At 37.4% G+C, this 14,767-nt stretch overlaps 1 protein-coding gene across 1 annotated transcript; it reads left to right on the top strand.

Moving 5' to 3' along the window:
• The first annotated feature begins 890 nt into the window (after nt 1-890).
• LOC139431404 (uncharacterized) lies at nt 891-5,162 on the top strand. Its single transcript, XM_071199063.1, has 2 exons — nt 891-4,686; nt 4,732-5,162. The coding sequence occupies exons 1-2, from the start codon at nt 891-893 to the stop codon at nt 5,160-5,162; spliced, it is 4,227 nt and encodes a 1,408-aa protein (XP_071055164.1).
• Nucleotides 5,163-14,767: the final 9,605 nt, after the last annotated feature.

Here is a 14,767-nt window from a genome sequence, read left to right as displayed (position 1 = left end):
AGCTGTTGAGTGTTGTATGACAATTTTTAATGGTCTTTGATAATGTAACATTCTAATATAAACAGATTTTATTTAAAAGCCCGTTTGTTCTTAAAAAAAAGCAGATATAAAGAAGTTGCTTATAGTTTGTTGACCTATCGATAAAGTAATAATTTGTCAAGTTACTGATTTGTTGAAAATGTGAATTTGGTATTAGCACCCTATCTTTCTGTAATTATAAAACTTTGATCAAGGCCTGTTTTGTTCAATAGTTTTATTTTTAGGTGTACTATCGCTGGTACCATTTATGCGATTTTGAAACAACCCCCTGTATTATTTGTTGATAAATATGCTTAAATAAAGAATACAAATTTGTTATTTTAATCATTTATTATCTTAAACCAAAAAAAATCAAGCGCTCCTTTCAAATATTCAAGTATTTATGGTAAGTATATATGTTCAAAGTTTTTATAATTTATATATTAGTCGGCCGTTCCGTATTTTATTCGTTATTGTTATTCAGTTGTTCTCACGAGTTGTTGTAGTTGACATCAAAAAGCGTAATAAATCGTTCCGTGTAATTTTCGTTAAAAAGTAGTTTCAATCGTGTTAATACACAAGTTCGATAGAAGCACTTCGGCTTTTATTTGCTATTCGAAGAGATACTTCTACTTATTCTACAAGAACAGTAAGATTTTTCCTTTTTGACAGTTTTTTTCTAACCCCCGCGTTTTTAAGTAACTTTCTATAAGCGTCTCAGATTTTTCCCGCGCCGGTCTCGACTATTTCTTAACATTTTTTGGTCCTTCGAGCCGGATATAACCGGAAGTGCGGAGAGAAGGCCGAGATTTTTTGAGACGTTTTGAGTATTTTTCGATTTTTCATTTTCGTTATTGTGTGTTTACGTTACCATGGCGACCGCTCGTGAAATTGACTTAAACCCGATTTTCGAACGGCAAAATGACATTCACGGGTTAATTTCTCGGACAATAGATAATTTGAAAAAGCTCGCGATCGCTAAACGTACTCGCGGGAACTTTCAAAGTCGTTTGGAACGACTTGAGACTAATTGGGATGAGTTTAATAATGCTCATAAACAATTAATTCAGTATCGCGACAAGTATTCGGATACGATATATTTCACCGAGGACATTTTTTCTGAATGTGAGGAAACTTATTTCGATGCTAAGGGGACATTGCTTGATTTATTAAATCCTCTTCCGCTGTCTCCGACCCCGGAAGTTGATACAAAACCAGTTTCAAACGTCAGTCATTCGTCATCGCGTTCGCGTCATTTACCGAAAATTGACCTTCCAACTTTCGACGGTAAATACGCCAATTGGGCTCAATTTCAGGACTTGTTTTCTACGATGGTCAATGACAATGAAGACCTTACCGATGTCGAACGTCTTCAATATTTAAAAATGAGTTTGACCGGTGAACCCGCTCAGTTATTAAAAAACATTTCTGTTACCGGTGATAACTTTTCAAGATCGTGGCAAATATTGATTGACCGGTATGAAAATCGACGGTTATTAATTGAGACTCAATTATCGATTTTATTTTCCGCGCGTGCCGTAAAGAGTGATTCTTCTAGCGAACTTAAACGTCTTGTCGGGGAAATTAAAGAAGCTTTCGGTGCCTTAAAAGTATTGAAGTGTCCGATTCAGCATTGGGACTATATTCTCGTATATTTAATCGTACGAAAATTAGATACAGACGCCGTTAAAGAATGGGAGAGATCGATTTCAAATCATCGCGATCCGTCAACGTTTGATGAGCTTGAGGACTTTCTGATGAACCGTATTCACACCTTGGAAGCTGTCGAAAATCTTCAATCTAGCCGTAAAGTGCATTCCATTTCAACGGGTTCTAAAGTCTCTAGTGTAAAAGCTCATAATGCTTCTTCTCCTGTAAATGGTTGTGTTATGTGCAACTCAGCGCATTACATTTCATCATGTCCGGCTTACCTTTCAAAAAGCCCGGCAGAACGGCAGGATTTTGTGATATCCCGAAAATTATGCTTCAATTGTCTTGGTTCACATACCGTCAACAAATGTCGCGTTTCTAAACGATGTCGCGTTTGTCGCAAATCTCACCATACGTCTCTTCACGACGCGCCACGACGCTCAACTTCAACTAGAATACAATCTTCAGTTGAACCTTCAAAGTCAGGAACAGTTTTCGCGCCCATACAAGAACAACCGAGCATCACCGCTAATGACTTAACCGTATCGAATCATCTTTTACATTCGCACCACATTCATGCTCCGGTACTGTTGGCTACAGCTTTAGTACGGATTGAATCATCGCGTGGACATTCCGTCATCGTTCGAGCCCTTATTGATCAAGGATCCGAAGTTTCTTTCATCACCGAGTCACTTGTACAACAGCTTCAACTTCCGCGAAAACCAGCAAGTATTCCTATTTCCGGAATTGGTTCGCAACGTACAAGTATTTCAAACGGAATTGTTACAGTTCAATTAAGTTCGCAATTCAATCCATTTCTTTCATTCAACGAAGAAGCATTAATATTGCCGAAATTAACCGCTTATTTACCTCAAAAATATTCTGCTCAGTTACCGATTGAGCTACTGAATTTACCGTTAGCCGATTCAGATATCTCATCATCAAAAAGAATTGATTTGATTCTTGGTGTGAGTTTATATTCTAAAATTCTTCAAAATGGTGTTAAACGAAGTAGTGATGGTTCTTTGATTGCCCAGCAAACCGCGTTTGGATGGATTCTTTCCGGCGTACTGTCGAATCAATCACAATCAAACTTCAACCCGTATGGATTTCAGTGTTCGATAGATCGTGAATTCGCGGATTTAATGCAAAAGTTCTGGACGATAGAAGAAGAATCAAGTTCTAAGCCGTGTTTATCTACCGACGAAATTGATTGTGAAAAACATTTCGTCAATTCACATTCGCGTGACAGCTCTGGACGTTTTATTGTTCGTTTACCATTTCGAAAGTCTCCGCGTGAATTGGGAAATTCTTATATGATCGCTGTTAAGACTTTTTCTCGTTCCGAGTTAAGATTCGCGCGGGATGAAAGCTTCAAGACCGCGTATAGCAAATTTATGCGCGAATATCTCGATTTAAATCATATGCGTCCCGTTACAGTGCCAGTCGAATCACCCAACTTCTATCTTCCGCATCACGGGGTGATTCGCGAATCTAGTACGACTACTAAGCTTCGTGTCGTGTTCAACGGATCACAAAAAACATCATCTGGATTATCGTTAAACGATTGTCTTCATACTGGTCCGAAACTTCAAAGTGAACTTGTTGATGTTCTTCTACGGTGGAGACGCCATCCCGTCGCGTTCGCGTGTGACTTAGAGAAAATGTATCGTCAGATTGACGTTCATCAAGATGATTGGCAGTTTCAACGAATCGTCTGGCGTGAAAATCCTTCGGAACCTCTTCAAAGTTACGACCTGACAACGGTAACCTACGGACTTTCATGCGCACCATATCTCGCAATTCGTTGTATTCGACAGTTAGCAGAAGAACATGTTGAAGAGCAGCCTCTCGGTTCTTCTGCTCTTTTTCGCGACACTTACGTGGACGATATCATTTCCGGTGCTAATGACATTGATGAAGTTCAAGAATTAATCTTTCAATTAAATCGAGTTTTAACGGCGGGCGGTTTCCTAGCGCGAAAGTGGATTTCAAATGTTTCAGAAGCGCTCGCATATGTTCCTTCAGACCTTCTATCCGATACAGAAACGTTGCGTGTTCAAGATGACAATTCCCCTCGCGCATTGGGTATTCTTTGGAACAATTCGACCGATGACTTTCTATTTTGTTTTAATAATGACGATTTTGACTTCCGAGAACTTACTAAGCGTAAAGTTCTATCATTCATTGCGCGTTTATTCGACCCCCTCGGGTGGCTTTCTCCGATCATTGTAACTGCGAAGATTTTTATGCAAAATTTGTGGACTTGTAATCTCGAATGGGACGAAATCCTTCCGCATGACCTTTCTCTTCAATGGAACGAATACACTAACTCTTTTCAAACGTGTCCGGTAATTCGCATTCCGAGATGGCTTGGAATTACTCGCGATTGTTCTTCGATTGAATTGCACGGGTTCGCGGATGCTTCGACTAGTGCCTTTGGTGCGGTAGTGTATCTTCGCGTTTCAAGAGCTGATGATGTTCGCGTTTCTCTTCTTTTTTCTAAAACGAAAGTGGCACCTCTTAAACGCGTAACCATTCCGCGACTTGAATTGTGCGCCGCCGTGTTGTTAGTTCGGTTGATAAAACGCGTTCGGGCAACACTGGATTTCAACGAAGTTCCAATTTTTCTATGGAGCGATTCTACGGTGGCACTTTCTTGGATCTGCAGTCATCCTTCAAGATGGAAAGATTTCGTCCGGAATAGAGTAACAGAAATTCAAGAGCTTTCTCATGTTCATTGGCGCTACGTTCCGACGAAAGAAAACCCAGCCGATTTGTCTTCCCGTGGAGTTTCAGTGACGAAACTTGAAACCGAAACGTTATGGTGGAATGGACCGTCTTGGCTTCGCTCACCACCCTCAGAATGGCCATCTCTTCGGACCAATTCGGATGCCAAAGAAATTCCAGAAGCACGTTCTATCCATACATCCAACACCGCAACTGCTATGAAAAAAGGATGGGATTTAAAGTTGAAATATTCGTCGTTGAACAAGCTTCTGCGAGTCACTGCTTGGTGTAAGAGATTTTTTCATAAACTAAAGACTAATTCAAAGTTTTCAGACATACTTTCTCCTGATGAACTGAACGACTCTTTAATGTTCTGGGTGCGCGAGTGTCAACAACTTCATTTCTCGGACGAAATTCAAATTCTAACGGACGGCCGTGTAGTGCCGCGTTCAAGTTCTCTTTTCCGACTTTCTCCGTTCATAGACGGTAAAGGTTTTCTACGAGTGACCGGGCGCCTTCGATTTTACTTACAATCCATGCAGAACGCTACGAAATGGTTCAATCAACAAAATCTTCCTCAAATTGGACAGCTTGTACTCATTCGAGATGAAAGATTACCTCCGGCGAAATGGTCTCTAGCAAGAATTCTTCAAATTCATTCCGGTGCCGATGGCCACGCTCGCGTCGCAACGCTCAAAACCGCAAATTCAACGCTTGTTCGTCCGTTCGCTAAGTTAAGCGTTTTGCCATATTGTACAAATTAGTAATGTTATTCAATTCTAGTTATTTTTTCACATTTCATTCAGTTTCATTTAATTCAGTCTTTTATTGTTAATTTCTTTCTAATTATTTCATTACTTTATTTAATGTAAAAGTTTGTTTTCCTGCCGCCATTTTTTTTTATTTAGTTTGTAATCATTTCAGTTAGGGTCAATTTTCAAATTATTGTATATTTTTTTTTAATTTTCTGTTGCCATTCGGCAAGGCGGGCGGTAATGTTCAAAGTTTTTATAATTTATATATTAGTCGGCCGTTCCGTATTTTATTCGTTATTGTTATTCAGTTGTTCTCACGAGTTGTTGTAGTTGACATCAAAAAGCGTAATAAATCGTTCCGTGTAATTTTCGTTAAAAAGTAGTTTCAATCGTGTTAATACACAAGTTCGATAGAAGCACTTCGGCTTTTATTTGCTATTCGAAGAGATACTTCTACTTATTCTACAAGAACAGTAAGATTTTTCCTTTTTGACAGTTTTTTTCTAACCCCCGCGTTTTTAAGTAACTTTCTATAAGCGTCTCAGATTTTTCCCGCGCCGGTCTCGACTATTTCTTAACAATATACATATCTTAAAGTAAGAGTAAGAATTTTTTTAATTAACAATATAGAATAAAGTTACTTTTTTATTTAAAACAGTTCCATAATCAATTCAAATAAATTGTATTTTTATACTAACAATCGGAAATTGTAATCATAAGATTTTTAAGATTTACTTTAAAAATCTAAACTCTTCATATAATATTTCACATTGTTATTATAAGTATTTGATATCTTAAACGTATAAGACGATAAGATCTACTTTTCATAAAAGACTTTTAGTTCACTTAAATAAATAAATCTTTAAAAAACATAACGGTTCAAGATTTAACAGAACGGTTTGCTTTAATTTGAAGCAATCTGCTTCCGTTTAAAGCAATAGTTCTATGTGTGCAGATATCACTCATTGTCAGTGTACTAACACATTGGTACGCGTGGACTCCCATCACCCCGCTTTAGCACTTTCCATCAATTGTTCTTCCTTGCGTCCCCTTCGCGAAAGTTGCTTGCATACGTCTCTTCCATAAGGCCGACTAAGGGGGTTTGCGTACGTCTCTTGCGTCGGTTGATTGGGATGGTGCCATTGGCGTCTTATCGGTTGATATGTTTTACTCAATTATGCGTGGTACGGTTGACGAGCATGTTCCTCATCGAACAGTTCATAAACGTAGATTTCCATCATGGTATTCGCTGTCTACTATCAAAGCCATTAAAGAAAAGCTAAAATATCATAAAAAGTGGAAGTCCACAGGTTGCGATAATTATTATGAAACGTTTCGCTTGCTCAGAGCTCGCACTAAAACATTAATCACAGCCGATTATAGGACTTTTCTTGACGTCACACAGTCTAATATGTGTGTCGACCCTAATGCACTTTGGTCTTATGCTACGTCTAAACAAAGGGTAATATGAGCATATCCAGTAGAATGACCTATCGCGAACAAACGGTGGATGGCGGGCAGGATGTCTGTGACCTATTCGCTGATTATTTTGGTTCTGTTTTTGTTGATGGCTCTCTGGATGGCGACCGCGAGCGATTCAATCTGGGGCTCATGCACAGGCTTACCCGCGATGACATCCTGCGCGCGCTATTACTTGTGGACCTCAATGCCGAAGCGGGTCCTGATGGACTGCCCGGCATGTTCTTTCGTGAGTGCGCTTTGGAGCTCACCGAACCGTTATTATGTATATATATTCAAAACTTCTCTCTATACTGCCACTTTCCCCACTGAATGGAAGAAAGCCGTAATACTCCCTATACATAAAAGTGGCGAACGTGATTTAGTTTGCAACTACAGACCTATCTCTATTCTCTCAATCGCCTCTAAAGTCTTTGAACGTCTTGTTTACGATCTTATTATGTATAGTGTTAAATCATCTATAATCCCTGAACAGCATGGCTTCTACCGAGGCAGGTCAGTGGAATCTAATCTAATCTCTTATTCCAACTTTTTACTAAGCTCTCTTGATGACAATTGCCAGGTAGACGCCATATACACCAATTATAGCAAGGCGTTTAATAGAATTGATCACGGGATCCTTTTAACTAAACTTACTAATTTTGACATTCCAACTGGTTTAATTTCCTGGATTTCATCTTACATCTCCGGCAGATCGCAGGCTGTTAGCATAAGTAATTACTGCTCTGCATTTAGAGATGTTTCTTCTGGCGTCGCTCAGGGTAGTCATCTGGGACCGCTTTTCTTTCTACTCTATATTAACGATATCCATGCATGCTTTCACCATTCAAATTTTCTCCTTTACGCCGATGATAGCAAGATATTTAGCCGCATCAGTTCTACCGACGACTGTGCAAAACTACAAGACGATTTAAACAGGTTATATGAATATTGTTTAAGAAATAACTTGTTCTTAAACCTTGATAAATGCAGTAAAATTACATTTACTCGCAAACGCTATCCTGTCGTCTTTGATTACTCCCTTGGCTCAACTATCCTCACACAACCCGAATGCGTGAGAGACCTTCGAGTTATTTTTGACTCTAAACTCTCTTTTTCGGCTCATATTGACTGTATTGTTAACAAAGCTTCTCGCATGCTCGAATTTATATGTCGCATATCCCGTGCTTTTTCTGATCTGTCCTGTATTCGTTCATTATATTCTGCCTTATACTCTGTCCTTAATTACGCATCTGCCGTTTGGAACTCTCAATATCATACCTACATCGACCGCCTGGAACAAGTCCAGAAGCGTTTTGCTCGGTATTTGTCGCATAAATTTTGCTTACCGTATTGTAATTATGCGCAGCGATGCACAGTTTTTGGTCTCATGCCGCTCTCTTCCAAACGCAATATTAATGACTTAATCCTACTTCATAAAGTGTGCAATGGCCTTATTGACTGCTCCGCGATACAATCCGGGTTAAAATTTAAAATTCCTGTTCGACCGTCTCGCGACTTGTCTTTATTTTCGGTGTCTCGTACTAATACGAACACTTCTTCAAACGCCGCGGTTCCACGCCTTATATACACGTTTAATCGCTATTGCTCTGTTCTCGATATGTTCAACACCTATACGGCGACATTCAAGAAAAACATTCGCCACTTGCATTGTCAGTAGCATTGCGTGCGTTGTCAGCCAGCTGAGCGAGTGGTTGATATTGATATCATTATTATCATTAAATTGTCATTTATTCATAATATTGTCATTTTCTTTTTGTTATTACTTTATTTTTTGTTAATTTTTTGTAAAGGTTTAGGTTAAAACCTTTTCTTAAAAGACGCACGGCAAAACCCGAAAGTTTCTAGTGTTAGTTCTAGTTTTAGTTCTAATGTTAGTTGAATTGAATAAATTTGTCTTTTGAACTGAACTCACACAAGTGAACCCTGAGAAAGAACCTTTAATTCATATATATTTCATCAACAATCGTTATCAAGACAATATATGTATATATTTTATATTATTATTAATATTAATTTTTTGTTCTTGTTCTCTTATGTATTATTAGTGGATGCTTCACTGGATGCTTGTCCTGTTTGCATCCCAAAGATTACAAATAAAATAAAATAAAAAACTTCATCAAGCGCGTCAATTCGATAAATCTATAGATGATTTTGGTCAAGAAATTGAACAACTCCTGAGTAACCTTAATTGGGCTCAGACAGGAAATGATGCAACATTATTACAATCTTTGAGAGTGATCAATGAAACAATTGGTGTTTATTCTTTTTGCAATGGAATTAAAAACCATGACATTAGAATGATAGTTAAAGCCAGAAATTGCTCAACCTTGAGAGATGTAATAAGCGCCGCGAAAGACGAAGAACGAAATAAACCATTTTCATCTAACGTGTTTCATTATGGTAAGCGTGGAGGTTATAATAGAGGAAACAGGGGTTTTAATAGGAATTGTAAGAGCGGTTTTGCTGGCAATACCAACAGGGGAAACAGAATCCACAGTTTATAAACACATAATGGAGAGTAATCATGAAATTGACATTAACAATATAACGTTGCTGAAACATATCAATAAATCTAAAAGACTGGATTTATATGAAGAATATTATATTAAATCACATCTAGAATCCGACCCTGAATCTGTTTTAAATGAATTTACGACTGTCGGTGGTAATAGGTTGTTTTCGAAGTTTGTGTAGTTTGTTTTTTTCGATTCTTCCACCTCACATCTTTAGACGGCAAAGCTTGCTTTTTTTGTTTATCACTCATTCGTCGATTCGTTTGTAACTGGATTTAGACTGTTTTAACCTTTAAGTTGTGCGCGCGGCTAATATTGTGATAATTAGTTTTATCATTGCTGTAAGTTGATAACTTTCAGTTTTATAATTGACAATTTACTCAAGAGTATTTTTCCTCCTACATCCAAGGTCAAGGGTTCAACCTTGACTTATTTCACGTAGTTTAACACGTTGCAGGATTTATTCGATGTTGTATTTTCATATAATTATTTCAACTATAATTAATTTAGATGGGCTCATGTATGACTAGGATATCTATGATTATAACAACATTGTTCGATTAATTGACGGTAAGATTCAGTGTTCTTAGATTTAAATTACATTTGTTAATGTTACCCGTCGATTTACTATAATTTTTTATTGTTTTATTTTTTTACTACTTTGTAGTCGCACTTGAAGACGCTTAATAAGCGAAACATATGTCGTGCTGAGTGAAAAATCAAATAAATTTTACTCGTTGTGGACGTCTAGAGTTTTTTTACATTAATTGTTACCACAATGTCCCTGGAGACTATTATTGGAAAGTTACAATTCTTGTTCGGAAGAAAGAAAGGTATTCCGATAACTGCAGCAGCACGTATCACACGATGGGCCATTATTTTATCAGTGTATGACTATGAAATAGAATACAAGGAAGGAGCACTAGTGGCAAACGCAGATGGCTTATCACGATTGCCAGTACAAACTGAAACTGACATACCAAATTACATAAATTCTTTTTGTTTGGTGAATAAATTACCAATTCAACTGGGAAATGTTGCACAAGCAAAAGAGAAAGACGAAAGTTAAAGATTATACAAGATCAGGGTAGTCAAATTCAATGAAGGATGAAGATTAATAAAATTATTAATAATAAAATTAATTAATTAATTATTATTAATAAAATTTGGCATATCGCTATAATTTAACATAACAAACATTTTATCTTAATTAACTTTTGTCGTACATTGCTCAGAAAGACCACTTTACCTGCAACAGTTAACAAACTTCGGTTAACTTTGGTACTTTGAGGATATTTGACGTAAAACTTGGTTATACTTCGTTTTATGACATTGCAAAAGATTTAATTTGAATTCAAAAATTTGTATATAACACACTGTATATAACCCCAAGAATTTGACAACATGTGGTTCCTCCAATTGAGTAGTTTCAAAAATGATTTGTTCCGTTTTGTTCATTCTAAGTTTGAGCTTGTTATCGGAGAACCACATCTGTGCTTGTTCGACTGCTTCTTTTGATCCCCCTTCCAGACTTAGCTTGTTGTTGCCTCTGATGATGATGGATGTGTCATCCGCATAGAAATATACCTCTCCATCAACGCAGTTGGGCATGTCGTTTATGTAGATTACAAAGAGCAAAGGCCCTAATATTGACCTCTGAGGCACCCCATGAGCAATATCATTGTAAGTTGACCTCTCACTCTACGAGCTGCTTTCGATCCGGTAAACAAGACCTCGGAAGCACGAGTTGATTTCCTCTTATCCCATAATGTTGCAACTTCTGGATAAGGATCTCTGCGTTGACAGTGTCAAAAGCCTTACTCAAATCAAGCAGGTTTAATAGGATTTTATCTCTCTCGTCGTAAATATAATATTTTATATTTTATTTATTCAATAAGGTACAAAAGAGCGTACAAAATATCGTCAGAAAAAAGAAAAAGAAGAAAATAAAAAATTACAATTCAAGATTTATAAATACATTTATACAATAAAATTCTCCTTCCAGTAGGATTTTCTTCACTGTGCTTTTAAACCTTTTGGGATTCATTTCCTTTACTTCTGTTGACAGTGCATTGTATAATTTTATTACTATATAAATGAAAGTTTTTAACGTTCTGGTTATCCGATGATACGGGATCGTTAAGTCTTCTCTGTGACGTGTGCAGTAACTATGTTTGTCCGAATTTACGGAGAGTTCTCCTCGATTTTTGTGAATGTGTTCTGCACAGGCAAGTATAAAACACGATGGTAGAACATAATCTTTAAAATGTGTTTTACAACTATCTCGTTGAGGTATCGCCAGTAAGATTCGTATGGCCTTCTTTTGCTGTTTGAAGATTTTCTCCATGTCAGTTGAGACACCCCATGCCATTATACCATAGGTCGCGATGCTGTGGAACTACGAAAAGTACACATTTCTTGCTTCCTCTAAAGGTAAGTTCTTTGCTATAACTTTTAGACAGTACAGCTAACCAGTCAATCGTTGTTTTAGTTTTGTTATATGATCCGACCAAGTGAGAGTTTCATTCAGAGTAACACCCAGAAGTGTTACTGTTTGATTTGTTACCTCGCCTCTTCGTTTGGTATAAAAAGTGAGTATTTTAGTTTTATCCGTATTCAGTTTTAATTTATTGCAGTTAAACCAGTCTTCTGCTCTACGCATTCATAAAGTCTGTTCCGTTTTTAGTTTTAGGATTTCTACATTTGTATCTCTATTCATAAGCGACGTATCGTCGGCATATAAGCACATTAAGTTTGTTAGGATATTTTCTGGTAAGTCGTTTATGTACAAAAGAAAAAGAAGGGGTCCCAGTACCGAGCCTTGCGGAACACCCGTCGTTCCATTCTGATTGGCGATCTTTCTGGTATACACATTGTTTTCTTTCACATAGGTAAGATTTAATTTGTCTCAGAGCTCCATACTGAAACCCGTATCTCTCCAGTTTATATAACAGTAGCTGTTCACACCGCGTCACCCTAAGAATTATTTACACGCACGTGCGTGCTTTTAACTGGGCTGTGATATCTTAACACGAGAGCATGCGCTCACCCTCTTTTTAACGCGACCTCAGTTCATTCATCGATGCGCACGATGCATCGATGAATTTGTTTAAAATCAGTATTTTAGTGAAGTGAAAATTAAACGTAAGAATCTTAATTTAACCACCTTCTTTTATTTATTCTACTTTTTCCCACATTTTTCTACGCTTTAATTTCATTCTTTATATCTCTGAACCAGCACCGTTTTATTAAAACCCAGTTTTTTTCTTATACTGCGCGTTCAGTATCCCATGATCAAACGCTATCAAAAGCTTTACTAAGATCACAGAAAGCCACCTGTGTGTATTGCTGAAGATCAAACTCCTGAATAATTTCTTTTAGCAAGCTTAGGAGTGCTGTAGTGGTAGATTTATCTCTCTGATAACCGTGCTGGAATTTCGTTATAACATTGTTGTCCTCTAGATAACTTACAATTTTTTCCTTTAGTATAATTTCAAAAACTTTTGATAGGCTTGGTAATATTGATATGGGCCTATAGTTTTTACAATCATTTATATCACCATTTTTGTAAACCGGTATTACTTTAGCGATCTTTAATTCTGAGGGAAAGACCCCCTTTAGACATTTATTTAGTACTTTACACAGTTGTTTGGAAATTGTTGTATCTTTGGACTTTAATAGCGTTACTGATACACCATATATGTCTTTCGTGTTTTTATGGTTCAGAGCTCGTATAACATTTATGATTTCTTGATTCGTTGACACAGACATTATAGTCGCCAATGAGAATAAATATTTTTATAAATGTGTTTTACTTGAGTTAGCATATTTTCCAACATTTCAATTTTATCTCTGTTCGGAGGATGGTAAATCGCAATTACACTATTTAATTTAAATAGAAGAATTGCACATATTTCCAAGCATCTTTCTTTGGAGAACATTGATAAATCGAGGACTTGTGAAGTCAACGTCGGTTTTGTGACAATTATAATACCTCCATGTGCGTTTAGAGATGGTGCTCTGCAATTGTAAGAGAAAAAGAATGTAAAATTGTACATGTTAAAATTGATAAAATAAGAACGATACGAAATTCGGGCGTGGTTGTGGAGTTGGCGGATGAGCGAGAGGTCCAAAAAGTTAAAAGTTGTGCAAAATTGCAAGAAGTTGGCTTAAAAGTTTAAACACCAAAAAGCTTAAGACCAGCAGTACAAATGTTTGATGTCCCTAACGACGGAACAGAAGAGAACTTAATAAACAACTTATATAATCGAAATATTGAAGGCAAAGAGGGTATGAATGTTTCAAAAACGATTGCAAAATAATAACAAGAGTAGCGAAACGAGAAAGCGAATCAAATATAATTTTTGAAGTTCCAACTAACGTTTGGAAAGTATTAACGAATCTAGTGCGTGTGTACATTGGGCCGAGATCCTACAGAGTCACGGACTATGTTCTTGTGACTAGGTGCTTCAAATGCCTGGAATATGGACATATATCAAAAGCATGCAAGGGGGACGACACATGTCGACACTGCTCGAAAACTGGACATACTTTTAATGACTGTCCGGATAAACAAAAGGAAGCCACTTGCAAAATCTGTCAAAACCGAAATAAAAAACACAACCACTCCCCAACTTCCACCACATGCCCAGAATTTTTGCGGCAAGTATCGCTAAGACGTGAAAAAACAAACTATGTTTAAATTTTAAGAATTATGCAGCTAAATTGCCAACACGCCAGGGCTGTAATGGGAAGGTAGAGTACCTTGCTTCCCAGGGGAATATGGATGTTTTTTTGTTACAGGAACCATACTTACCGAGCGGTAGACCGATGTGGCATTATAGACTGGGCCGAGTTATACGATACAATTCCGGTGTATTGCAAATACAACGAGGACATAGACAGGTATTTACATAAATTAGAGGCAATAATTAATATGTTTCAGGGTATTCCCGTCGTAATAGGGGCCGATGTAAACGCAAAAACGCCAATGTGGCACGACCGCATATGAGATCATAGGGGGGAAATATTACAAGATTATATTTTATCAAGGGACTTGTATATAATAAATGAACCTGGTAACTTACCAACTTTTGAGACTGTCAACGGGCATTTTGCTATCGATGTTACGATTGTATCTGGTCCGGCGCTGTCTATGATAACCGAGTGGAGGGTCCTGTCCACGACTGCCTCTGACTACCGTAGTCTTCTCTTTCACGTCCATCTAGGTCCTGTAAATGAAATAGAAAATACGATTAGTAAGATTAATGAAGGTGGTAATATCAGAAGGGTTAAATGGGATAGGGTGGAGGAGGAAATGAGAAGTGTCTTTAACAATACGTTTGTCTGGAAGCTAAATAGATTGACAGATGCAAACGGGATGGTTGATATGTTCAATGAATCAATAAATCATGTTATAAGCTAGAAAACGATAAAAGAATTGTGAAAAGAGTAAGAAGGGAACTAAGAACTAAAATAAATGAGGGTGCAGACGAGGAGGTGATAGTGAGAATAAGGCAGGACTATAGGACTCGACTAAATTAATATAAAGAAAAGATTATTAGAGAGAAAAGGCAGTGTTGGCAAAGGTCAGTCGAAAATAGCTGTAATGACCCCTGG

Source organism: Onthophagus taurus, chromosome 8 (genome assembly GCF_036711975.1).
Source record: "Onthophagus taurus isolate NC chromosome 8, IU_Otau_3.0, whole genome shotgun sequence".
NCBI lineage: Eukaryota > Metazoa > Arthropoda > Insecta > Coleoptera > Scarabaeidae > Onthophagus > Onthophagus taurus.
Note: the sequence above shows the minus strand (reverse complement) of the source record. Positions and strands in the feature narration are given on the sequence as shown.